The 25,689-nt window shown below is 55.5% G+C and overlaps 1 protein-coding gene and 1 long non-coding RNA gene across 3 annotated transcripts; one reads left to right on the top strand and one right to left on the bottom strand.

Moving 5' to 3' along the window:
* The first annotated feature begins 2,257 nt into the window (after positions 1–2,257).
* On the top strand, positions 2,258–24,413 carry KRT80 (keratin 80). The gene is made up of 9 exons (XM_036915160.2): positions 2,258–2,661; positions 8,511–8,719; positions 13,410–13,470; positions 13,741–13,836; positions 20,270–20,434; positions 20,853–20,978; positions 21,559–21,779; positions 22,252–22,307; positions 22,432–24,413. The coding sequence occupies exons 1-9, from the start codon at positions 2,362–2,364 to the stop codon at positions 22,551–22,553; spliced, it is 1,356 nt and encodes a 451-aa protein (XP_036771055.1). The 5' UTR covers positions 2,258–2,361; the 3' UTR covers positions 22,554–24,413.
* On the bottom strand, positions 11,849–19,660 carry LOC118927233 (uncharacterized). 2 transcript variants are annotated; one of them, XR_005030752.2, is made up of 4 exons: positions 19,589–19,660; positions 12,450–12,570; positions 12,169–12,351; positions 11,849–11,957 (listed from the first exon to the last, which is right to left on the bottom strand). It is a non-coding gene; the product is annotated as an uncharacterized LOC118927233 (long non-coding RNA). The 2 variants fall into 2 exon arrangements; XR_005030751.2 differs by lacking the exon at positions 11,849–11,957 and having other exon boundaries at positions 12,030–12,351.
* Positions 24,414–25,689: the final 1,276 nt, after the last annotated feature.

The raw sequence follows: 25,689 nt of genomic DNA, 5'->3' as shown, positions 1-25,689 counted from the left end.
TGTTTGGGGCTTTTTGGCTGCTCTTCCTGTCTGGCAACCTCAGCTGTGACAGTCACAGATACCTCTCTGACTGCACCTGAGGGAGACTGCCAGCCAGAGAGGAAACAAGAGCCAGGCCCACGTCCCAGCCCCAGTCAGAGCATGCCCTCCGTGCCTCCAGCTCACCCCAAGGAAGGTCCAGTGCGGAAGCCTGCCTCAGAGACAGGGACTAGGCAATAACTGTGACCTGTCAAAGCAGGCTGACAGAGGGCAGTGGGAAATAGCAGACTTAAGTTACGTCGAGGCACTTTTGAGAACTGGGCATCCTGCTTTTAAAAAATGAGGAGGTGGAACAGAGCCTCAGACAGAAAGAAGACAGCTTTCCCTGCTATTCCTCTGCCCTTTCCAGGAGTCACCACCTTAGAGGCCAAAAGGAAACTCACAGGTCCAACTGTCTGGGTTCAAATCCATCACCGATAAATTACATGACCTTAGACAGGTACTCAACCTCTCTGAGCCTCAGTTTCCTTCTCTGTAAATTGCGTCTGATGAGCATTAAAGCTTCTGCCTCAAATGGTGGTTGGCATGGATCAAGGGAGCTAATCCATGTAAGCGTCTGAGCCCCATCTGACATGTCAGCAGTTATTTTGGCACCAGCGGAGCCCACATGCCATTGCCTGCCTCCCCTTTCCCCACAGAGCACACAGGGGTGACTGGGGTGGGGAGAGCAGGGTGCTGAGTTCACACATGCCATTCAGATACCAGTTCAGGGAGCCTGGGGTGGGCCATGCAAGTGGGTGCTGACTGAGCGAGGGAGCAGCACGTATTAGAAGTAGGGATACAGACACCATCGCAGTAACCCGGTCATCCAGAAGCGCCTTACCGTCCCACGCCCAGCATTGGAGCCTGGGATCCAGCCTCAGGAGAGACTCGTGGCCTCAGTAGAGCTCCCAGTGCCCTAGGGAGCCAGAGATGCCCACTGTGCAGGGCAGAGATCTGACCTGGGAGGCAGGAGGCCTGGAAAGCACAGAGCAACCCAGGCAGTGGCTCCCATCTCCGGCCAGTCTCCCCCTCCAGGCCCAGAGAGGCCTGAGAGCTCTTCCATCCCTGAGCACCTGAGCCTCTCCCAAACATGCTCCTCTCTCTGCTGTGGCTCCAGCACCCAGAGTGGTGTTCAGGTCCAGGAAGGGCACTCAGAGCCATCCAGCCAAGAGCATCCGGGACACCAGACCAGGAGGGAACAAAGAGGCAGGCCCAGGAGAGCCAGTAACTCCCTGGAAGTGGAGGACTGGGGCTTCCAGAACGGCAGGGAAGGCCAGAGGCAGCACCCTGGGCTGGCTGAACGCTCTGCAGCCCCATCAGAGACTCTGTGGGAGCAAACTGGCATCTTTTCTATTTGTACTTCATATTTAAGATGAAACAGGAGAAAGAGAATAAGAAGAGAAGAAGGAGGGGTGCAAAGGGAGAGGGTGGCACTGGGTCTTAGCAATCCTTTACTAAGGGTTTGGGCTCACCCTCTACCATGTTCTCTGCAGATACCACCTCCTGTGGGGCTGGCATCTTCATCCCCATTTTGCACATGACAACAGAAGTCAAGTAACCTGCCCAAGGTCACACCAGTGGCCAGCACTCAAGCTGAGTCTTGAACCCAAGTCTCACTTGTCATAAGCCAAGGACTCTTGGCCTTGACCATCTATTTCCTCTCCAGCCTCTGAGGCAATGGGATGCACATAGCAGGTGCTCAATAAGTGCTAGACCAAGGGATGGAAGGAGGGAGAAGATAAGCCAGGGAGATACTCAGGCAGCTAGAAAACAAATAAAAAGGTGCTGTTTTCCAAAGCCAGGCTGGCACAGCACCCGAAATGGCTGCCCTGTGCTTGGGGAGCTCAGGGCCTGCTCTTGCCTCATCTTTTCCAGAAGTATGTGAGCCCAGATACGTCAGCCCTCAGGTATGCAGTGAAGTCTGCGGTGAGAGGCGCTATCTCTGCCTCTCTCTCTCTGTCTCCCTCCCTCTCTCGACTTCCCTGTTCAGTCTGCCCTCCCTCCTCTTCCCCACCTCCCCCCCCCACCCCCACCCCCGGCCAGCCAGCCCAGCCTTGGCCCCCCTCGGGAGCCAGGCCCAGCCTGGTTGGGGTCCTGTGAACAGCCCCCTCAGCAAGGCAGATCCCTAGGCCTGGGAGGAGACAGGGCAGGGGCAGGGGTGGAGCGCCACACCATCTAACAGGTTGGTCAGGCTGGGAGGCGCCCCGCCCTCCTGGAGCTAATGAGCACTGTAGGACAGGTGTTTGCGCTTCAGTCTCCAGCCTGCCTTGACTGTGACCAGAGCCAGCCAGAGCCCTTGAAGGCCCACTGGCCCATCGCCGCACCCGGCCCGGCGCCACAATGGCCTGCCGCTCCTGCGTTGTTGGCTTCAGCAGCCTTAGCAGCTGTGAGGGGACCTCAGCAGGCAGCCCCAGGCCTGCGACCTCGGGATGGGGCTGCTGTGGGGCCCCCGGGCCAGGCTTCAGCTCCCGCAGCCTCACAGACTGCTGGCCAGCTGGGACCATCCCCAAGGTGACCATGAACCCCAGCCTGCTGGTGCCCCTGGACCTCAAGGTGGACCCATCCATCCAGCAGCAGAAGAACCAGGAGAGAGAGGAGATGAAGGTCCTCAATGATAAATTTGCCTCCCTGATTGGCAAGGTGAGCAGAAGTGGGAGCGGGGCAGGCGGGTTCCAGAAAACTAAGGACCGTCAGGCTCGGGCAGGGAGCTGAGCTCCGTATTTCCCCAAGCATCGTTCCCCATCCCTGCCCCCAGCCAATGGGGAGCCTGCACTGGCAGGCCAGCCCTGAGCAGAGAGATGGGGAGGGAAGTCCTTGAGCCATCCTGGCATGGGGAAAGAAAGGGACCCCAGGGTGATCTCTGAGGGATGTTTGTATAACAACGTGCTAAGTGGCCGAGGGTCGCTCTGGCCGTGGGAATTCTAGGGAGGAGCTCTGAGTGTGGCCAGGAAGATGCCCCATCATAGGACTGGCTGATTGAGGTGTGGTCCACAGCCCTAGTCTGAGGCAGGTGGACAGTGGAGAGGACCTCCTAAGGGTCCAGCTTTCCAGGGTCAGAAGCACCATTAGGGCCAAAGAAGCACATGTGGCTGCCAGAAGGAGGTTTCAGAGTAGGGGTGCAGCTGTGGCATGACAGGAGGTAGGAATTCCAAGGACTGACGCTGCAAGTCAGAAACAGGCAGCCAGCCAGGCTTCCCCACAACCCCCTGTGTACGGGGAGTCCCCAGCACCTAGACTTCTTAGACTCTGCTGCCATGACCAGCATGCTGTCTAGGGCACTCCTGTCCATCCCTGCCCTAGGACAAGGGCTTTGGGAGGTCGGAGGAAGTCCTGTCCACCTCCCAAATCTGCTCCTCACTCACCCTCTCCCAGAGGCTCTCCTGCCCCACACTCCCAGCCCTGCTCCCTCCTGTCCAGCACAGGAACAATAATCATATAGTAACTGCAGCTGTTGATTAATTGCTCGCTATGTGCCAGGCACTGTGCTGGATGCTTTATGTATTTATCTCTACTTCCCTCAACAACCTTATGATAGAAGTCATTTTTATGCCCATTTTACAAATAAGAAAAGCAACCTTTTTGCGCCTACCCCCTGTAGCCCAGAGCCCCATCCTCCTACCCTAGCTCAGTCTTTGCTGTGCCTTGGTCTCACTGCTTCTGGGCTCCGCCGGGTGTTGCCAGCGTCCCCGTTAGTTGGGCTCTCACGGAGAGGAGCAGAGGGGAGGAACGAACACTCACAGAGCACCCACTTGTGCCTGGCTGGCTGTGAAAACTGTGCAGATGTGTCATGTAGTCCCCAGGGCAACACCTCATGGTGGCTGTTATTTTCCATCTGTGCAGATAAGGAGGCTGAGCATCCCCAAGGTTAAGTGCCTTGCCCAAAGTCAGACAAGCAGTAAATGTACAGTCTGGGTTTGAACTCGGGCTCTGGAGAAATAAAACCAATAGTCTCTGAAGTGGGAATCATTTCTTTCCCCTCCCTCCAATTCATGTGCCCTGATCAATGTTCCCATGCCCACAGCTGGGGTGCCCAGGCTGTGGGGATGTGGAGGGGTCATAACAACTGGAGGACAACCGTCCCCTGAGGTGGGGGGTCCCCTCCTCCAGCCCCAGCGTGCTGCTCAGAGCCCTGAACTGCTGGGCGGCTCACCCTAGGAGAACAGCCCACTGCCCTGGGGAGGCAGGTCCCTGCAGGGCCGCCTCCTCTCCTAACCCAGTTTAATCCCTTAAAAGGAATGCTTCATGAGCTATGTAATTTGGCTTGGATGGGTGGCTTTTCTTCCTGAACATCAGGGCTGATATCACCCTTTGCCTCTGCCATGGGGACAGCAGGGTTAAACGTGCACAGGGAGGGGCCCGAGAGGTTGCAGTCCTGTGCCCAGGGCCCAGGACAACGCCTCTGAGGTCTTTAGCAGAACTGGAGCCTCCCAACCATCAAGACTTGGCCTTGAAATGGGTGCTCTTCAGGGTGGGACACAGGGAGCCATGTGCCAGCCCCTTGCGGGCCCTGATCACAGGGGCTCTGCCCAAGGAGTCCCGGCTGATCCACCTTCTCTATGGAGCTCATGGCCCTCCCTGTCTCCTTGTAAAGGTCACAAGGGCCTAAGGGGAAGCAGGCAGTGAGTAGTTTTAAGTATAAAATCTGAAGCCACATTCCTGGGTTTGAATCCTGGCTCCACTGACAGAGTGTATTATCACAAGGAAATTATTTAACCTATCTGTGCTTCAGTCTAATGGGCTTGTCAGAATCAAACAGGATAATTTCTGAAAAGTGCTTGTAAAGTAGTTACCTTGTACCAGGTATGTTCTAACCATTAGTTAAATAAAAAAATAACATTAATCAGCCGAGCCCAGGGAGCTCTTGAAACCAGTTAGCCTCTTCCAGAAAGTGCCTGAGAAGAGGGAAGGAGAGGCTCTGCTGGAGGCAGGGGTGGAGGAGCTCCCTGGGCAAGGGTACAGCACAGAGCTGGGAGGAGATGCATGCACCCGGGGGCAAGATGCCATGATGAGGACAGGACTGGGTCTCTGGGGAAAGAGAAGAGACAGGCAGGGGTCTCAAGCTCCACATCCTTTTCTGGGCCCTCTGAAGCACGGAGAGAAATCAAAGAACCCCAAGGAGGTGGGGGGTTGAGGGGAGACCCCAAGGAGTTAGCCAGGAGGCCCAGACAGTGTTGGTTTTCCCACAGGCAGCAGGCAGGCTCTATCCTTGGGCGAGCGCTCTGTGCTTCTGACTCCGCCTCCCTGCTCTGTCCCGGGTCTAAGGGTGGCCACCGGAAGGACTGGTACAGCTGCAGCCATAAGAGGAGGGGGCGAGCAGAAGCAGCAGCTGGAGAGGAAGCCAGGAGAGGCAGGAAGAGGGCAATGCCCACACGCAGCAGAGGCTGCTGGTTGGGCCCTCTCACCTTCATAGGCAGAAAACAGATGGGATGCGGGTGAGACAGGAGAAGGACTCCCACCAGTTGGCATAACAGGATTGTAGAGAGGGAGCCCAAGAGGGGTGGTGAAGTGCCTGGTGGTGAGGAACAGGCACAATGTCCTCCCCCAGCCTGCGTGGCAGCCCCCTGCCTACAGGCAGGAAGGTACAAACCACCACCTCCTGACGAGAGACCCTGAGACTCCTTGGCCAAAGCCAACTTCTGGAGGAAGGCAGGGAACTTGATCCCTACTTGAGGAACAGGCCCGGCATGTCCCCAGGGCACCATTCTGCAAGCATTCCTGTCAGGACTGTGGGCCATGGTTTGAGGACCTGACGCCTCTGAGGTGGTCACCCTCTCTCCCCAGCCAGCAGCTCCAGCTTGGGCTGCTCATTTCCCTCTACAGAAAGCACACCTCCCCACCCTGGTCTGGGCCTGCTTTTCAGGTGGGTGGCCCAGTACCACAGAGTTGGGTCACAGAGCACTCTGTGCTTCTGGGCCTCAGTTTCTTTGTCTGTAATATGGGAGGCAGGTAGAAGAGGGGTTTGCTTTCTGGGGCCCCTTCTAGAGCTGCTGCCACCTGGTCTGAGGGCAAGGGGCTCAGCCAGAATAGGGAAAAAGGGGAACCAGAGAAAGTACTCAGCAACCTTTGCAGGTTGGAGGCAATTAACCTGGCACTTGATGGAGTGCAGGGATTACTGGCTCTCCCTAGGCCTTTGTTATGTGAGGGAGGAGCATTTCTGTAGGAAAGGTTCTGGGTGGGGGATGCATTTCAATCCCCACCCATTGAGACAACAAACAACAACCCTATGGGCCATAGGGAGAGGGGACTGCCCTGATCCGCACAACCAAAAGTGCCTTTAGCTGGGCAGGCTGGCCAAAAGCACACCATCTCACAGCTGACTGGTCCTGAAGCATTGGGGATTGAGGGTAGACTACGGGAAGGACTTCCTGGCAGAAAGGGTTTTTTTGGCCTCTTATGGGTGGAGAAAGGAGCCTCACATCTCTCCTCTCACCCCACCCTCAGTGTAAACACGGACTCCTGCCTGTCAAAACAGAGGGAAGGTGGAGTAAGCGGATACCTCCCCTCCAACCATCCCTCTCACATGCACAAGCAGGACAGAACCCTTCTTGACCACCATCCCTACTGAACCTGTTTGGCTGTGACTATAGCAGTCTGTAGGCTTAAGTTGGCTTTGAGCAGAATTTACCAGTACAAATGGGAGTGCCTTCATCCAGTATTCCTGCTGGTGTTGTCTACTGCGAATGTCAAAGGGGGCTTCTCAGGGGTGTCAGAGTGCCTCAGGAAAACTTGAGGATGTGGGCAGGGCACAGAGAGAGTGCAGGGCCTGCCTGGCACCCAAATTCAGGAAAAACAGGCAGCTTGTGAAGGTCCAGAGTGGGCAGTGGCCATAAGATGGGCCTGTTTGCGAAGCTTGCCCACCAAGTTGCCATGTGACCCTGTTCAAGTCACTTGACCACCCCGGGCCCCCATCTCCTTTGTAAATGAAAGGTGCAGACCCGCTGATCAAAAAATCTCCTAGCTGTGATTCTGGCTCTTTCAGATTGTGGTTCTGGGGTCTGATGCCAGCAGTGGATGGGAGGAGGCCCAGCTACTTGCCTGTGCGCAGAGGGAGCATCACCAGGCTGGTTATCACACATCTTCATGACAACAACAGCCTCCACTGTCCCGGAGCCAGGCCCCAGCCATCCCTGCCAGCTACACTTGTCCTGGTCACCAATGGGTTAGGGACCCAAGAGGGGGGAGCAGATGGCTCCTAGTTGGATGGGGAGGGTGGCAGTTCAGAACAAGTGAGGAGCAGACAACTGAGTACCTCGTACTGGAGGGAAGTGGGTGTCTCCCAAGATTCTTGGAGGCTTTCATACAGGTGGGAGCACATATGGGATGGTGGAAAGGAGCATGCCTGAGAGGAGCTGGAGCCTGGAGAATACAGGCAGGGCAGGAATAGGCAGGGGGATGCCCCACGCTTTGCTAAGCTGGATGGGGTGGAAGAAAGGAGAGGGTTCAAGAGGGATCCTGACAACCTGCTGGTGATTGGGGTGAGCTGTGGGAGACCCCGTAGAAGTCTAAGCAGGAGAGCATGAAGGAGACAGGGTTTGAGAGGAGTGACTAGGTGTGAACAGGCCCTCACTAGAGGCAGAAGCCAGCCCAGGAAGGGCAGGTGGGTACCAGGGCCCACAGGGACCCCAGCAGCACTCCGGGCATATGCTGCAATAGCTAAAAGATTCTAAACCCAAACTGCCTGGATTCCATTCTTGGTAAGGCCACTTTCTAATTTTGTGACCTTGGGCAAGTTATTTAACTTCTCTGTGCTTTGTTTCCTTGTGTCTGGAGTGTGGCTGGAAGCAATTTCTACCCCCACGAGGTCATTGTGGGGATTAATGAGTTAAAGATGTGAAGCATGTGAAACAAAGCCCAGCACACAATAGGGCCACGTAAACACCTGCTATTATACTCTAAGGCATATCCCAGGCTCTTCTCCCAACAGCCCTCAGAGGAGGGCCAGGGCAGATGGTATCATCCCAACTTCTAGCTGGAGAAACTGAGGCTTAGAGAAGCTACAAGTCCAGGGTTGTCAGGAGGACTAGCATTTAAGTACTAACCAGGCCCTACCCTGCTGAGTTTCCAAAGCAAGATAGGACCAGGCTTGTTGTGTGTGTATGTGTTGCAGGTGGGGAGGGGGACAAACAGGCCTCTGACATCCCAGGTTCCCTGGGTCTTCCACCCAAGCTCCAGGTGGGCATGGAGAGCCGGTCACATGTTGGCACCTTCACATCCTAGCCCCCTTCCCTGCTCTCCCTTGCCCTGCTCCTCTACTAGGAAACCCTTGCTAAATGTCTCCACCTCTCTCTGATTCCCTCCTTATCTCACTATCTTGCTTTTGAACAATCAGCAATTGGAGATGTGATCTGACTGCGCTGAGCTAGGCCCAGGTGGGTGTGCAGCAGAGCAGATGAGCTGCCCCTGCCCAGGGAGGCCGCCCTACCCCGGGGGTGGGGGTGCATCTGGCTGGCCCACCCCTGGCCCTCTCACCAGCCCTCCTTCACTCCCAGGTTCAAGCCCTGGAGCAGCGCAACCAGATGCTGGAGACCCGCTGGCACTTACTGCAGAGCCAGGACTCAGCCCCTTTCGACCTTGGGCACCTCTATGAGGAGTACCAGTGCCGGCTGCAGGAGGAACTGAGAAAAGTGAGTCAGCAGCGAGAACAACTGGAGGCCAACCTGCTGAAGATGCTTGAAAAGGTTGAGGAGTTTCGAGTCAGGTAGGGTGTGCCCTCTGGGGGCTGTGCGCAGGGGCTAGGGGTGGGGACCAACCCGCACTCACTCCAGTGCAAGGTCCAGGCACCCACTCCAGAAAAGAGGAAACTTCTTTAAGGAACATTACTTAATTACAGACTTACTGAGGACCTACTACGTACAAGCTAGCATTCGAAATACTGGGCAGACATGGCAATGAACCTACAGCTACAAGCCCCCTCACAACACAGTCCTGTGCTGGCTGACAGCTGAGCCCTATGCTTGCTGCCCCTTGGGCGCTATTGCAGCCAGTCCCCCATACCCTCCTCTTATGCCCATAAACACACTTGCTCTTACCCACACCTCCCACTGGCAGTAGGAAGTTATGTCACTAGCTACAGCAATCAGTGGGCTTCTGCTTTGGGTATGGTTTGGGATTTTGATCTTGATTGGGCTGGAAAGCAGAGGGGAGTGGGTGTAGGCAAGGGACAGAAATGTTGGGTTTTGTTTAAAGAAAGAAGCAATCCCCTATAAGGAATGCATACCTGACCTCAGTGGTTGCCCTGGGATCTAGAGAAATGAGGGAAGGCCAGCCCCCACTGCACATGACTTAGTGGAGCAGACAGACACAGCGACGAGTGGCTGGCAGGCAGTGCAGCCTAGTGGTCAAGGGCCCAGATATGGGCATAGACTAGAAGGTGCTTATTCCTCGCCTCCACCCCTCAAGAACAACTTGCTAATCATCCAAACCTCAGTCTCCTGTTGTGTGGAGTGGGAACAATAATAGCTGATATCCACCTAAGGCTGGTGTGAGGAGGAAGCATGGTGCTCAGCACTTATGAACTGGTAGCTCCTCAATCCCCTAGAAAGCTGAAGCACCCAGCACACCAAGTGTCCTTGGCCGAGCTTTGCTGAACTGAAATGGCCAGTCTAGAAAGGCAAATAAGATCCTTGGGTAGCTCAGAAGAGAGGTGACCCCCTCTAACCAGGCAGTGGCCAGGGCTTCAAGGACAAGGAGGCTGAGACAGAGCAGAGAGGCTGTGCCCTGTGCTCCCACCTGGGTCTAGTCTCCTTGGGAGGAGGCCCCCAGCTAGCATGAGGGGAGGACAGAGTGTGGCTGACCCCCTTCAGTTCCCCCCACTCTCCTCCAGCACAGGGACCCTGCCCCTGGGCTTGCCAATCTACAGTGAGGGCCACAGTCTCCAGGGCAGCCAGCCAGGGCATGCACTGAACATGCCTATTGGGAGTCGGGGCTGTGGCTCTGCTTGCCCACCATCTCCCACATGACCTTCACTGCTCAGGACCCCCTCAGAGGAGATGGCACATGAAAACTCTCCCCACTCCAGGGGCCTCAGTTTCCTCATCTGTGGGTCTGGCTGGAATTTTCTGGCTAACAGGCATGGCCTGAAGCCTTGGCCTGAGCTGGTCCTTGTTTCTGAGCCTCTCCCTGGCCTGGGGGCCACCCCTCCCTGAGCCCTACCCTCCCAGGTTCAAGGGAAACACACACACACACACACACACACACACACACACACACGGGAACCTCATTGCCAGTTCTGAGCTACACAACTTTGACACGTGACCATGGTGAGGAGAATCACGTCCACACATCAGAATTCACAACTTGTCTTGCTGAGGTTTGGCCTACTGGTGTTTGGCCTGCAAAGGATCAGAGTAGGGCAGCGCTGGATGGGGCCTTTGGGTCCTCTTCTTATGAGGAAGGAAACACAGGCCCGTGAGGGCAGGGGCTGGTCCTTGGTCACACAGCCATGCGTGCGAAGTCCCATCCCTAACCTCTGCCGGCCAGACACGGTGTGAGGCCGCTCCCGTGAGCCCAGCTAGCTGGCATCCACAGAGGCACCTTGCAGCTGGAAGTTCTGCACACACACTACTTATGGCTTTAATCTGGCTCAGCCCCTGCATTTGGCCTGCCGCCTAGTTCCTATCTGCCACCTGGTTTTACTATTTAAGCAGAGGGCCTCTCTCTCCTTCTGTGGGTAGGGAGCCCACCAGAGCTGGGGGAGGCAAGGCTGGAGGGCTTCTGGGTCTGTAGGCCAGAGCTCAGGAAGCTGCAGCCTGGTTGTGCAGAGCCTGGGGGCCCCCAGGAGCCAGGAGACGCCAGGCCAAGCCCTGACAGGGAGGGGTGTGCCCTGCCTCTCCAAGTCTGATGAGATCAGCTTCACTCCTAGAAATAAACAAGCTGGGGTTGGGGGTGGGGGTGCCGCGTAGGTGTGGAGAGAACTGAGAATGGGTTTGGGAGCTTGTGGCTGGCAGACTGGCAGGGGATTGGGGGTGAAACAGGGAGAGATGGCATTCAGCTTAGCCTCTATAGGGATGGAGACTTCCAAAAGCTGTGATGTTGCAGAGACCCCAGGGATCACCTAGCTACCCCTTCTGTTCTGTTCATACAGAGAAAGCAGCAGTCCAGCAAGGGGAAACAGCTCACCCGAGGCCACACAGCGAGTGCCGTGGGAACATCGCGTGTAATTGTAAACGCTGTTCCCTGCACAAAAGCATCTTGTTGAGGGGCAAACAGGCTAAAATCCAGTGGACTCACTGAGGAGGGAGGAAGGAAGGCTGCACCAAAGGATGAGGGGGGCAGTGAGGGGCAAGGAGGAGGGCTGGCATCTCTGAGGGCCCCAAGGACAGCTTTCCCCAGGGTGCTGCCCCCAGGCAGACAGAACTCTGCTATCCGGAGGGGAGGGGCCCGACCACCAGGCTTGTGTGAGAAAGGCCAATGAGGACCTCTCAGCTTGGGGCTCCCCAGGCCCCTCTTCGCAGCAAGGAATTCCTCAGAGGCTTATGAGCTTCCAGTGGGAAACCTGTTCAAGTCAGCCCAGCCCTGAGGATTTGTGTAGGATAAGCAGAGAACTACCCATTCTCTGCAATGAGTCTTCTCATGGTTTCTGTCCAGAAATGCTGGAGGCCAGGGCAGAGGGGCTGAGGGCCTAGGCCTGGGTGCTGGAGAGAGCAGAGCTCGGGTAATAATAATAATAGCTTCAGTCAGTGTCAGACACTGTTGTAAGCACTTCGTGTGTTAACTTATTTAATGCTCATGACATCACTATTAGCATGACTGAGGCACAGGCCAGTAGCTTATCCAAGGTCACACAGCTAGTCAGCAAGCAGCCAGGTCTGAGTTCAAGTAGTCTGGCTGTGGAGCCCATGCTTAGCCAGCACACCACACTAGCCTGCGTGTCCTTCTCTGAGCCTCCAGTTCCTCATCTGTGAAATGGGACCAACAGGACCTCCTTGCTGGGGGCTCTGAGGGTCACAGAAGAGAATGCAGGTGAAACTTTGTGGGTATTTTGTTCACCCTGACAGGCCCCAGGCAGCAGAACAGTCTCCCTAGTCCCTCCTCTGCCCCACCCCAGTGACCTGCATCCTTAGGGCCCCTTACAGACTCTTGGAGGCCAAGGCAGTGGCCAGGGAGGGTGTGTGGGCTCTGCACACTGAGCGTCGGAGACCCACACACCCACAGGTTCTTGCCCCCAGGTCTGGTCCCCTCAGGTCCTCAGGTAGGCTGCTGGAAAAGAGGGCCTGAGGGGTGGCAGTTCCAGCCAGCTGATGTGGGCGAGAGGGATGCTGCCCCTGCCTTGATGTCAGGGCCAGAGTAGGCAGGCGGCTGTAATTAGCGCCGTCAGTGATTCAGGCATTCCTAGAGAGGAGGGAGAAAACAGGAAGCTGCAGAATCCCCACATCTGCTGAGGGCGTGCAGGGCTAAGGGTGGGAAGCCTGTGGCTGGCAGACACCCACCTGGGGGCCAGCACACAGGTCTTGATTAGAGGAAGAGAGTAAGTCAGGGATCCAGGAATCCTGTCCACCCATCCAGTCCTTGTCCAAACACAAGGTGGGCTTGAGTGAGGAGGAAGCAAATCTGAGAAGAGAGGGAACCCGCCTTTGTCGAGTACTGACTGTACCTGTCTGTCATTGCATTAAGGGGACCTTTGTCAGCCCCCACACATGCATATGTGCACACACACACCTGCATGCACATGCCCGCACACACACTCATGTGCATGCACACGCACGTGCACACACACCCTGGTAGACAAGGGAGCCAAGCAAGGAGGAGTAGTTGCTTGCCCAAAAATACACTGTAGGTCCATCTTACTGCAGTGCCATGCTCTTCCAGGCCTCCCTCTGGGGGGAACATGATGGAATGGTATCCTGCCATCTGGCAAAGCAGAGGGGAGAAGAGGGGACTGTGGGAAAGGGGGTAGGTGTGAGAGAGAAGATATGAACAGGATGCTCAGAGCAGAATTGACCAAAGGCACAGCTTGTTTGAAACTGAGACTCTTGGGGAAGGAGACAGGAAAAAGTTGAAGGAACAAAGTGTCAGTGTGAAAAGGCTCCACAATCAGGAGATGCTTCCTGGAGGAGGTGAGTGTGCAGTGAAGCCAGGAAGGGGGGCAGGTGCCACTGGAGAGGACTGGCTGGTCATCAGGGGTGAGGGAATTGGGAGCGGATTTGCCTCCTTTCCCAGAGCCAACACAAGGGTGTCACTGGCTTAGAGGGGATGTGTCCTCGAAGACAAGGGGCTGCATCCACCTTAAGCAAGGGCCACTTTTGTCAAATTAGCACACAGCACCAAATGGGACAGCAGAGGCCCTGAGCCCAAGTGAAGTAGAGGTAACCACACCCCAAGCTCACCACATCCAACTGAGCAGCCTCTCTCTTTCTCTCTGTCTCCCTCCCTGTCTCCTCCGTTCCCAGGTACGAGGAAGAGACCTCGAAGCGCACAGACCTGGAGTTCTCCCTCACAGAGCTGAAGAAGGTACCCTGCCCAGCCCGCCCTGAAGGCTCCTTTCCCAGGGCTCTCTGCCCTCTTTTCTTCAGGATCCCCAAGCAAAGCCCTGAGAGGTTTGAGTCCTAAGACCTCAGACATAGGGACCTACCTGTACCCACCCTGTTCCCTCTCCCAGGCTGTGAGCCAGGCCTTCTCTAGGAATCACCCCCAGTTCATTCTATGAAGTCTCCTGACCCCGCTCCTGCCCTGGAACCTTCCACACCCTCTCCCGACACTCACTTCTGCTCCCACCCCCAGGACCTGGATGTGGAGTGTCTTCGACGAACTGAACTGGAGTCCAAGTTAAAAGGCCTGCAGAGCTTCGTGGAGCTGATGAAAACCATCTACGAGCAGGTGAGGAGATGGGACCAGTGTCCCGCAGAGCCAAGAGCTGCCCAGTCCACAGGTTAGGGGTGCAGGGCAGAGAAGGGCATCCAGGGGCATGTGGAACCTGCAGCAGTCACTCACCCTCTCCGGCCACAGATGCGTTTCCTAAACCCCTTACTGTGCTGCTGTCCATCACCCAACATGTCCCATCATCACTCATCTTGCAGAGCATGCACAGCTACCCCAAAAGGCCTCTCCCTCAAGGAGAGCCTGTGCCTTCATGCGTGGGGTATTCGGGGCCTGTCAAGGGTCAGGAGGTGGCCTCAGAGGCGGGGAGCCTGGGCGCCCTGAGTAGGCCTTCTTACTGAATGAATCTCTCTCTAATCCCAGCAGCCTAACTCCCAGGTGCCTGCAGCGCTTGGTCTGGTAGGCATGCATTTCACTCTTCCCAGTTTGGGGCTGAGACAGGGAAGACCTGTAGTCAGATTCTCTGGGTCCCAAATGATACTAGCCTCTGCTAGAACAAAACTCACCCGGTGAGTACAGACAGAGGAGCCTCTGAACATTTTCTTATCTGTCCCTAAGTCCTCCGCCAAATCTCAGAAGTCCTGGCTTACAGCCTGGGAGAAGGAACAGGGTAGGGACAGATAGCTCCCGATGTCTGAGGTCTTAGGACACAAGTCTAGGCCCAGCAAGGCCTAGCATTTGGCCAGTGCAGTCAGCACCGGGTCCCGCTGCTGAGGCTGCATGCTGGACTCTGCACCTCCACTCCACTCCACCTTCTGGGCATCCTTTGAGATGTGTGCCCCTACTGCAGGGGTAAGGAGGCACAGAAGTGACGCTGCAGTTCAGCTCCAGGCAAGCAGACCCACTGCTGGGGATGACAGGACCTGGCAGCCTGTGTGCTGCACACTGCTGGTGCCAAAAGTCAGAGCAGGGATCACAGGCACCACCACAATGGAAAAGTGTTGCTCTAATGGCCCTAGCAGCTGCTGACCGCAGCTTCATGGCCTCCTCCTGTGAAGACAGAGATTGGGCCCCACAGCTGCACACAGGCCACACGCCTTTGTAGCAGGCTCAGGCCCTAGCCAGGCTTCAGTGGGCCTGAGACCTGTTTGTGACCATGGGAAGTAGCATAGCAGAGAGAACTGCACAACCCTTGGGAACAGCAAGTAGGCAGCCCTCCCAGGCAAACCAACCCCATCAGCTGCCCTGAAAAGCTCCCAGGCCCTCGCAGAGCCCTCCACAGCCAGGCCAAGCCCTGTGGGGCTGACAGGCACCGTGCCCACTGATTGGCTTGAGAAGCAGGGTAAGGGCTCCTCTGCCCAGACACACCGAGGAGCCAGGCGGACATCAGCAGGGCCCAGGTTTCAGAATCTGCACTCTGCTCCACTCACCCACATCTCAGCAAGCCCAGAGCCTGAGCTCTATGCCAGGACAGAGGCCCTGCAAGTATGGAGACATAACCGGGAAGACCAGGCATCATTGTGATATACCTGGGCATTGCCGGGTGCACACCCATAAAAATCCCTGGCCCCTGCTCTGCTGGGACTTTGCAGCCCTTGGACCCCAATCCTGACTACCTCTTTGACCATTTCTGTAACTTTGGGCAAGGTATTTCTCCTCTCTGTGCCTCAGTTTTCTCATCTGTGAAATGAAGAGAGTAGTACCACCAGGCTGGTGGGGTTGTGATGGTTACTAAAGCCATTGATCCATTTAACATGCTTATTGCATGCCTGCCAGGTGCCAAGCCCTGATATCACAGCCATGATGGGTGGGCAATGTTCCTGCTCTTCAGGAGGTTACAACTTAGCTAAGAGGGGACGGCTAATAAGCAAGTAAACAAATATCAGAACAAGACCATTCTGGGAGTGCAGAGTGGTGGCTGCGAAGACGCCAGGTGATGTATTAGTGCCGGAGGGAGGGGAAAGCTTCAGACCTTGAGGCCAGGGAGCATCTCAGAGGAGGTACAAGGCACCTAAGTCAGGAGTTAATTTTAGTGTTGAAAGGGAAAGAAAGCAGCAGCTGAGGGCAGAGGGCCTGGGGCAGTTCATGCAAGGTCCTGGGCCCTGAGACGAGGTTTGGATCTTATTGGAAGTGGGACAGGCAGCGCCAGTGTGTCTTGAGGGTGCACGGTGCAGCAGCGTGGAGGTGTGGCTTGTGCTGTTAAATTGCTGTAGACACGGGGCTGCTGCGAAGGTAGCAGGGGCTCAGCACATTATAGCAGTTACGGCTTTGGAGGTGTCAAGATGGCCAGTTGATGCCAGGACAGGAGGCTTGCGATTCTCTATGTGCACCATGGACGGTTGAGTGGCAGGCTGAGAATCTTTGCTGAAGAGATTCCCCACACCAGCGGGTGTCTAAGCCAGCACTTGGCCACTTTTCTTGAAAAAGCAGAAAAAGTGTATTTTAATGATATATTTCATTCAGCACCATATATCCAAAATATGATTATTCAACAGGCAATCAATACAAAAATTAATGAGATATTTTATACTCTTTTTCTCATATTAAGTCTTCAAAAATCTGGTGTGTATTTTACACTTACAGCTCATCGCAGCTCTCACCAACACATTTCAAGGGCTAGTACCACATATGGCTAGTGGCTACCACACTGGGCAGAGCAGGTCTAAGCCAAGGAAGGAGCCAGCCATGGCCACCTCAGGTGGAAGAAAAACATGGCTGGATGTGAGCAGTCCCTGGTGGGCTGGCCACTCTAGTTTTAACTTTGGAGCAGACACCAGATCAGAAAAGCATGGCTGTGTAGGCTCACCCTTGTGTCTCAGAAACCAGCCCTCCCTTCTCCCCAAAACATACACACACGTACCCTAGGATAAATTCTGAAAAGCCAATGGCCATCGGCTGCTCAGGACCTCATGTACACACTGCAGCCTTCTGGGCCACCCATCTGCGGCTGGAACTGGGCTCACTTTCCCCATCAGCTGCACTCCAACTCCCAGTTGGGTTTGGGGCCTGGCTGCTTCCAGTCAGAATGTCACCTGCCCCACCCATAGACTCTAGTTCCAGTAAGGTTAGCTGCACAATCCATTGACGGTTCCCCAGAAGGCAGGCACACCTCCTGGGATGCCCGTCCCTGCAAAGAGAGCCTGGTACCTCTAAGCTGCTCTGCCGCCTGCCTTCCTGGTGCCACAAGGAGGCTGCTCCAGGAATGGGCTGCTCTGCCTCTGGACATTTCACCGCAGCTTCATCACCTATTAGCAGGATAGGATCCCTAGCTGCTGTCCAGTGGGCGCCCACAATATCCCAGCCAATGTGCTGGGTGCTTTCCAGAAGGAGTCTCATCTAATCCTCACAGCAACCCTATGGCAGTAAGGGCAAGGATTAAGGAGGCCCAGATGATAGAGCAGCTTGGATTTGAATCCTAGGTCAGTAATCACGTGAACTCAAGCAGGTTCTTTTAATCTCTCTCTGCCTCCATTTCCCCACCTGTAAAATGGGGGAAATAATACCACCTAGCTCACTGGCCTGTTGTGAGGGTTTATTTTGTTAGTTTATCCTAAAGCCCTCAAAACAGTGCCTGGCACGTGGTAAAGATTTGTAAACATTAGAGGTTTTCAGTTCTATAACTGCACCCATTTTACAGATGAGAAAACAGGTTCAGAGAGGTAAAACCCCAGCTAATATGAAGTGTTGGTATTCTTAGCCCAGTGCTATTAAGCACTCCATTTTACTGAGCAGCACTAAGTTAGCCCTCAGTCACCATCCACCCTGACCTGGGGACCAGGAGGTGGTCACGCACACGGCAGTCTCCTCAGGCTCTGGAGCCTAAAAGCAGCTCTAAACTGTACCTCAGCTTAAGTCTTACCAACTTGGACGTGCACATCCTCCCTAGCAGCCCATCCCCACCCCATGGTGGCCCTTTCACATCACACAAGCCAGCATTGTCACACCCAGGCCGCCTGGCAGGGGCCAGCATGTCTGAGCAGGTCTGCAAATGTTCTAATCACTCCGTTTCCTGCTTCTGTTTACCAAACTCATGCTTAATCTGCCTCTCTCCAGAAAAGATCTAAGGCTAGTCTGTCAGCTGTATTTTGCCAATCATTTCACTGCAGCAGGGTGTTCTGAAAGTGCCTGGCCTTCCCTGGCTCATAACAAATGACAGCTTAGGCCTGTGCTAGATGCCACTGGAGGGCTTTTTCTGGAATTCCCCAGGCCCCCTGACTCCCACACATGTCAACTGAGAAATCCCCATAGGTGCATCTCTGAAACTGTCCACAGCTGAGCCTGGCTGGGATGTCAGCTCCATGTGGGAAATGTTTGTCTCCAGTGGTGACCCAGGGCAGCAGAGGTGGGCATGAGTCTGTAGGCCTCATTCATCTTATCCTGGCATGGGTTGAACCCTCCCTCTGCTTTTGCCTAGAGATCTGTTAAGTTCATTGGAAAATGAGCCAAAACCCCTAATCGGGAGACCCCCAAACGGCAGCAGGTCACCAGACTCAGGGTCCTAGTGGCTTTAGCAGAGACAGGTTGCCTCTGGGGGGCTTCAGGACCTCCACACTAAGCTACATTTTCCAGGAGCCAGCCTTGTCAGCAGGGTGGGGTCAGGCAGCGTGCAGACAGGAAAGGACAGCCTCCCTCTGCAGGCCCCCACAGTTACCCGTGTGGGTCAGGCTGACCCACCCCACCCTGCAGTCTACGGCTACAGGAAAGCAAGCTGCAGGTGAGACGTACCACACTCTGCAGGTACACACTCCAGAGGCCCAGCCACAACCTCTCTGACATAAAGAAGGATGGACAGTCAGGAGGGGCCCCAAAGTCAGGGACTAAGGTCAGAATGTGGTCATTGACCCAAAACCAAAACCCAGCCTACCCGGATCTGGGCAGGCCTCCGGACCCACCTGCCAGTTTTCAGGAAATGGGGGGAGCAAGGAACATGCTGAAGCTCAGCCCCCAGGGCAATCAGTAAAACCCAGGCTATGGCAGGCAACCCATTTTTTCAATAAGGAAAACAGCAAGAAAAGTAAAAGGACAGAGACAGAGAGATGAAAAAGGTATCTATGGGATAAGATAGACTTTAGGACCAATTGCAATGTATGGATCTTGTCTGGATCCTAATTCAAACAAACATAAAATATATATTTATATTTAACACTGACCAACATTCGATAATTGAAATAGGGGTCAAGTGTGTAAATGCCAGTAAAAGTAACCGTGTAATCTGTGCTGCGTGCCCCAGGCGCTCCCTACCCCTGGTGAGCCTCACCCCCGTTTCCCAGGATGCCTGGCCTCCCTTCCTTCCTCTCTGAAGTTCCTCAGCCTCCTGACTTACCGTCTGCACAATTCTGGCACCTACGCTCTCCTCCTCCTTCTCCCTCCTTCCCACACCAGGCCCCCACCCAGGCCGGGATTGTTCTGCATTTCCGGGGGAAGGGGCCCCGGGCCCAAAAGGTGACATTTTGCCTGCCCCTATGGAAACCCCGTCCTCACCTTCCTCTCTACATCCCCCTGAGCATCTGGGCCAGAAAGCCATCGGGCTGCGGGCAGGCAGAAAGCCAGTCCGGGGCTAGAAAAGCAGAGGCTTCGGCTCCTGTCCCTGCCCCGCTAAGGAAGCTGACAGGAGCTGCCAAGGGCCCTGGAGTCCCTCTCTCCCTTCACAGCCTTTCCATAACCTCTGTGTGCCTCAGTTTCTTTCTTCCCTGAAACCTGGGCTAACAGTCATGCCAGCCTGGGAGGGTGAAAGGTCAGGATGCCCGCAAAGCACTTAGCACACAGCCTGGCCTGGAAGGAGCCCCTGGAAATGGGAGCTTTTTCCACTTACAGGGGTCTCTGAGGATGTGGCCTGGCCTTTTCCAAGCAGAGAGGAGGGAAGAAGAGGGATCCTAAAGGACAGGGGGAACATGAAAATTCAGAGGTTAAATCCTGTGGCTGTTGCTGGGCAGGCCCCTCGGGTGGTAGGGGTGAGGCAGCCAGTCTCCAGGGTGACCTCTGGCAGGAGGGGTAGGGAGCACAGGTTTGACAGCCTCAGCCCCACTCCTGCCCCTCATCACTTACAGGCTTCCATTCCAACATTATTTAGCAAACTGAGATGCCACCTTGCCAGATGTGGGAGCCCAGAGAGGAAAATGGCTCCCCACACCCTCAGGGAGCGCCTGCCCGGCGGGGACGCCAAGCTGCAACCCACAGAGCCAAACGGCGGAACCATGTGCACGGGCAGCCTCCCCAGGGCCTTTTCCCCTTCTGCAGGAGACAGGTGTCCCAGGCTGGGAGGGGCAGCAGTGTAGACAGCAGCCAATGGGAAGAGGACTAGGGCTGGAGCCAGGAGTCCCTCCCTGCCCCTAGGTGGGTGAGCAGGGGCTGCAAGCTGCTTCCCAAGAGTCCAAGCTGGGAGGCATTAATCCTTTGATCATTCTCCACTCCCCGGGGGAGAAGGGACTTGGGGGACTGTGGCTGGTTGAGGCTCTGGTACCAGCCTGAGCCCCCCACGTCTGTGCCTGGCCAGGAGCTGAAGGACCTGGCAGCCCAGGTGAAGGATGTGTCGGTGACCGTGGGCATGGACAGCCGCTGCCGCATCGACCTGCGGGGCATCGTGGAGGAGGTGAAGATCCAGTATGACGCCATCGCGGCCCGCAGCCTGGAGGAGGCAGAAGCATACTCCCGGAGCCAGGTTGGGGACTGACCTGCAGGGATAGGTGGGGCGGCACTGGCTGTGGTCGCCTGCAGCTCTGCGCTGGGATTCTGTGAGAGAGGAAGGGAGGCAGGGGCAGCAGAGACCACTGCGGTCTGTTCCCAGGCAACCTGGGGAATGTGAGAGCCCAGCACTGGGCCTACCCAGGGGGTGACCGGGCAGGGCAAACTTCCAGTCTTCACCCGCCGGAAGCTCACGGGGCTGCGCCACCCAGCAATTCCAGGCCAGGGCTGCCTAGGAAGCCAGGAGGAGGCCATCCAGAGTAGAGATGGTGGGGGCAGGAGAGGGGGTGGGAAAGGCTGGCCTGGGAGCGGTGGGCTGCAGAGGAGGAGGTAGGGAGCAAGGGGCGAGGGACACAGGCAGCTGCCCCTCATGGCCACTCCTCCATGCCCTTCAGCTGGAGGAGCGGGCCGCCTGCTCAGCCAAGTTTGGGAACAGCCTCCAGATCAGCCGCAGCGAGATCGCTGACCTCAACGTGCGCATCCAGAAGCTCCGATCCCAGATCCTCTCCATCAAGAGCCACGTGAGTATCTAGAGGACCCACCTGAGCGTGGAGCAGGGAGGAGCACAAGGCCACGTGCTGTCCATCATTGTCACACACACTGAGTACATGCAAGACCTGACTGGGCGGGCAGGTCACTGAGCACATCTGTGCCTCAGTTTCCTCACCTGTGTTCCTAAGCTGGCTATAAGCATTGCATGAGCTTCACATGTAAGTGCTCTGTAAACTTGCCAGGGCTGTTGGAACATTCGAGAGCTCCATCACCACACACACACCCAGAGCCCACTGCCTCCCTCCCAGGCCTCCCACCAACTCTACAGAGACGGGAGTGGAGCCTGAAGCCTCAGCTTCCAGCCAGGATGACTTTAGAACAAGCGTTGCCCTGCAAGGACAGCTGGGACAGGCTCCTTTCTGGACTCGTCGTACCTGTGGCCTTTGGGAAGTGCCTCCTAGGGCTAACTGAACGCCCTCTGGCTGCAAAGCAACCCATTACCACTCCCACAAATGCTGCTCCTTAGCGCCGCCTTCCTCCTGGCCCTGGCCCACTCTCTCCCTTGCACCCCTGCTCACTGACCCTTCCCCTCTGTCCTCCTGGCTACAGTGTCTGAAACTGGAGGAGAACATCAAGGCAGCCGAGGAGCAGGGTGAACTGGCCTTCCAGGATGCCAAGACCAAGCTGGCCCAGCTGGAAGAAGCCCTGCAGCAGGCCAAGAAGGACATGGCACAGCAGCTACGAGAGTACCAGGAGCTCATGAATGTCAAGCTGGCCCTGGACATCGAGATCGCCACCTACTGCAAGCTGGTGGAGGGCGAGGAGTGCCGGTGAGGCGACCAAGCAGCAGGGCTGAGCAGGGCCAGAGGGAGGTCTGGAGGACCCAGTCCGCACAAAGCCAGCCTCCTGCTCCAGCATGATGCCATGAGCCTGGAGGCCTGGGTTCAGATCCTGGCTCAGCCACTAACACACTGGGATTTGGGATCAGTTCATTAAATTCTCAGTTTTCCCATCTAGAAAATGGGCTGATCATAAACATGGCACACCTGTGGTGGGAAGGATTAATACAACTCTGCATGCAAATGCCTATCACAAATAAGTACTCAGTAAATGTTATCCACTTATGCAAAGGAGAGGGGACAGAGGCCCAGAGAGAACAAAACTAGCTAACCAGTGTCACACAGCAGGGCAGCCCAGAACAACCAAGAATTGCCCTCCACCTGCTAGTGTCCAGGCCCCCAGTCCTAGGGGAGCTTAAGCCATGGCCCCCCTTCATGTCCCCCCATTTGCCTCCCCACCCAGGATGGACTTACCTTCAGCTGCCGTGGTCAGTGTGGTGCAGTCCAGATCCGGAACAGGTGAGTCTGCTGGCCCCCAAAACCCATGTGGTGGGGAGGGAAACAGGATGAGGCAGCATGACCCTAAACACTTCACTGTTAAGTGACCCCTGCACTCCTGCCCCCTCCCTTGTATTCCCTGTAGCTGCCTCCAAGCCCCACCTCTCGAGAGCCCCCTCCCAGAAAAAGAACCGGAAAGGCCACGTGATCAAAATCACTGAAACGTCAGAGAAGTTCTTCTCACAGGAGTCAGAGGCCTCGGAGTAAGGCTGCTGGACCCCAGGAGCCCCTGCTCACTCCTCTAGAGCAAGAAGGACTTAAGCTAGACTTAAGCAAACAGCTTGGAGCCTCTGGGTCAGGAGGGGAGGCAACCCTGATCTTGAACTGAGAGGAGGAGATCGCTGACAGTGACTGCTTTTCTGTGGGTTGCCGGGGTGGGGCAGGCCTGCCACCAGCTGTTCAAAATCACTGACTCCATATCAGTATCACAGTCCCACCCTTCCAACCTTCTGGCCAGAGGTCTTCCTGACCGGACAGACTGGGATTGGAAGGCAATTCTGTCCCCACCCTCCTCACTCCTCTGAGGCTCCTCCCCCAACAGAGGGGAGGAGCAGGGTCGCTTTGACCCTTTTGCCCAACCTTGCCCTAAACTCGCATCTCAAGCCTTGCCTTGCCTCTGCCTCGGAACCCAGGCTGGTGCCCTGGCTCACCCAGCCCAGCCAGGCCTGCACCAAGGGCTGAGGAAGGCTGCTTGGGCACCCCCCCAGATCTGGAGTCCCTGGGGAGGCTGAGTGCTGTGTACACCTGGGCTTCTGGTACCACCTGGGCTCCCCAGAGACCTAGCAGTATTAGGGAAAGAGGGCAGGAGGCTCCCTGTGTCTTTGGCACCTGAGCCTGCACCTCTGAGACCTGCCCAGACACCCATGCCTCTTCCCTTCTCCTGTGGGTCCCTTCCAGCAGGTCACAGTCAGAACTGGACAGGCTGCCCTGCCAGCTCCCAGCTCCTTCTGCAGACATCTTGCCATGATGAACTCCCAGGGTGAGCTGGGTGGCAGCCTGAGGCCAGGCAGGAGCATCAGACCCTCCCTTCTCCTCTCTACCATCCTGGCGTTCACACCCTGCCTGGGATCTGATCTCTGCCCTCTCCCAGGTGTTTCCCAGCTGAAACTGGCTTTGTTGTACCAGGCCCTGGAGATCCCTAGCCCCAACCCACCCTGAAACCCCAGGCCCATTTCCCGTGACTCCACTTCTCAGGGTCTCTGTTCTCTACATCAAGCATGGAGGGCCACACATCCTAGCTGTCCCCTCCTCTGCATCCACCAAGAAGCCCAGGAATGCCCCACGTGCGTGGAGTGAGAGCTCCTTCTTCTCTTCCCCCTCTGCCCCTCCTCCCTCTATGCCCACTCCCCTGCCTCCAGCGGGGCCATGAAGAAGGCACAGTCCCAGCAGTCTGGGAGCTTCTGAGCCCTTGAGGTCGGGCTGGGGAGCCGCAGTGGCCGCCAAAGAGAAATTCCACATCTGACAGATTTGGGGTTGGGAGGAACACTCCTTTCCTCCTCTTGGCTCCCACCTTTGGGGCTCACAGGGGGTACCCTGGCAGCTCCAGCTTCCCACTCCACAAACCACCTTCTCTTCTCACTCTCTTCTCCCTACCTGCCCCTTGCCTCACCTCCTCTTCTAGCCCCAGTCTTTGATTCATTCATCTCACCTTCCAGGACAGGGCGGCCCAAGGCCTCGACCCGTCCTAGGCTTCAAGGTCCTCCAGGCTTGTGGGGGGCCCTGAAGGGCTACTGACTCAGGCTGAAGGGAACTCGGACATATACTCATCTCTGAAGTCCCACAAGGGTGCTGACTGCTGCTCTTTCTCCGCCTATTTATTGGTTTCCAAGGGAGCAAATCCTCAATGGGGATACAAGATATATAAAATATAGATATTATTTTTTCATAACTTATGTGGCTTTTAACTTATTGCTTCCCTTACTGCTTCTGCATAACCAGTGCTATATATTATACTCTCTGGATAGATATCACATATTCTAGCCACCCACCTGACTGGCTATCTTGGGGCAATGCGCCCTTCTCCCTGCCAAGGGATGAATAAAGTGCTGAGATTTGTCCATGGACAAAGCTGTGTGTCTGTTTTTCTCTCTCCTCTTGGGATTGGTCAGCCACTGGTCAAACAGGTTAACCACAGGACTTTGGGGATTCTCCAGTTATGGGAGAAGGGGTTCAGGAACCTAGTTATACCTTCACACACCAACTGGACATGAAAAGGTGTCCTGTCACACCATCCTACTATCCCAGTGTTGACCTGCATTCCCAGCACCTCCTGACGTGTCCAGGCACCTCGTGGCCGCCTTAGCAAGCACAGACACAGGGGATTCCCCGAGTGGTGGCAGGTTTCTTCTCAAGCACTTCTGCCCGACCGTGAGGGTTGGCACAGCCCAGGATACATTCTGATGGGTACAGGTTTAATCCTGCCAAATCAGATTCTAGATCAACAAACAAGGACAGAGGACCTTCTCCAAGCCCAGCCCTGTGCCAAGACACCTACGATGGTTCCCCGTTCCTCCATCTCAAGAAGCTCACAGCCAGGTTCACAGGTTAACTACTCAAGATAGCCATCCTGGACTTCCTCGCCAAGTGAAGAAGGTCAGAAGAGAGGGGCTGTGCAGTGAACCGGGGAATCAGAACAGGCTGCTGGGCGGAAGAGGGGCGCTCAGTGAGCTTGCAGGATGAACAGGGTCTCAAGGACAGGAATCTTGGGGGTGAAGAAGAAACTTTGAAGCATTCATGTCTTGGCTTACCACTCACAGGCAATGAGACCACAGACAAATGGAGCCTCAGAAGAGTCTTTTTACAAAACTCTTTTACAGAAGAGTTTCCTCTTCTGTAAAATGGATGTTTCATCTGTGGTAGGGTGTTGGGGGATCTGGCGAGATAGCTATGTTCATTCCTATCTGGAATGCCACATCTCTTGTTTCCGGCCTCTGAACTGCAACAGCTCAACACATGTAAAGGATTGTTCGTGGGGTCATTATTGCCATTACAGCAAAAGTTATGGATTAAAGACAACCCTCTATCTGGAGACCAAATACAGCAGACAGGCCTCACGCTGGCTCTCCCGGGGCACCGCACAGCCACACCTCTGGGCTAAAAGTTCAGACACTTCCATTCAGAGTTGATCCATTCTTCTGAGGCCCCTGATGGATGGGCTCCAGTCTCAAAATTCAGAAGAGACTGATAGATAAATTACATTCCCAACCAGGAGGGGCCTAGAGCCCAGACCAGCTGTCTGCTTATTTTATTTTTGCTTTCAATAGTACTAATTTCTGAAACACACGTTTGGATACTAACTTGAATTTCTAAACCTGAATATGAATTTCATAGTCAACAAATGTAT

The sequence above is a fragment of the Manis pentadactyla genome, chromosome 10, assembly GCF_030020395.1.
Source record: "Manis pentadactyla isolate mManPen7 chromosome 10, mManPen7.hap1, whole genome shotgun sequence".
Classification (NCBI taxonomy): domain Eukaryota; kingdom Metazoa; phylum Chordata; class Mammalia; order Pholidota; family Manidae; genus Manis; species Manis pentadactyla.
Note: the sequence above shows the minus strand (reverse complement) of the source record. Positions and strands in the feature narration are given on the sequence as shown.

Coding starts and splice junctions, on each gene's coding strand:
- KRT80 (XM_036915160.2), top strand. CDS start 2,362: ATGGCCTGCCGCTCCTGCGTTGTTGGCTTCAGCAGCCTTAGCAGCTGT. Junction 21,780..22,251: donor GTGGAGGGCGAGGAGTGCCG/GTGAGGCGACCA, acceptor CTCCCCACCCAG/GATGGACTTACCTTCAGCTG. Junction 22,308..22,431: donor GCAGTCCAGATCCGGAACAG/GTGAGTCTGCTG, acceptor TATTCCCTGTAG/CTGCCTCCAAGCCCCACCTC.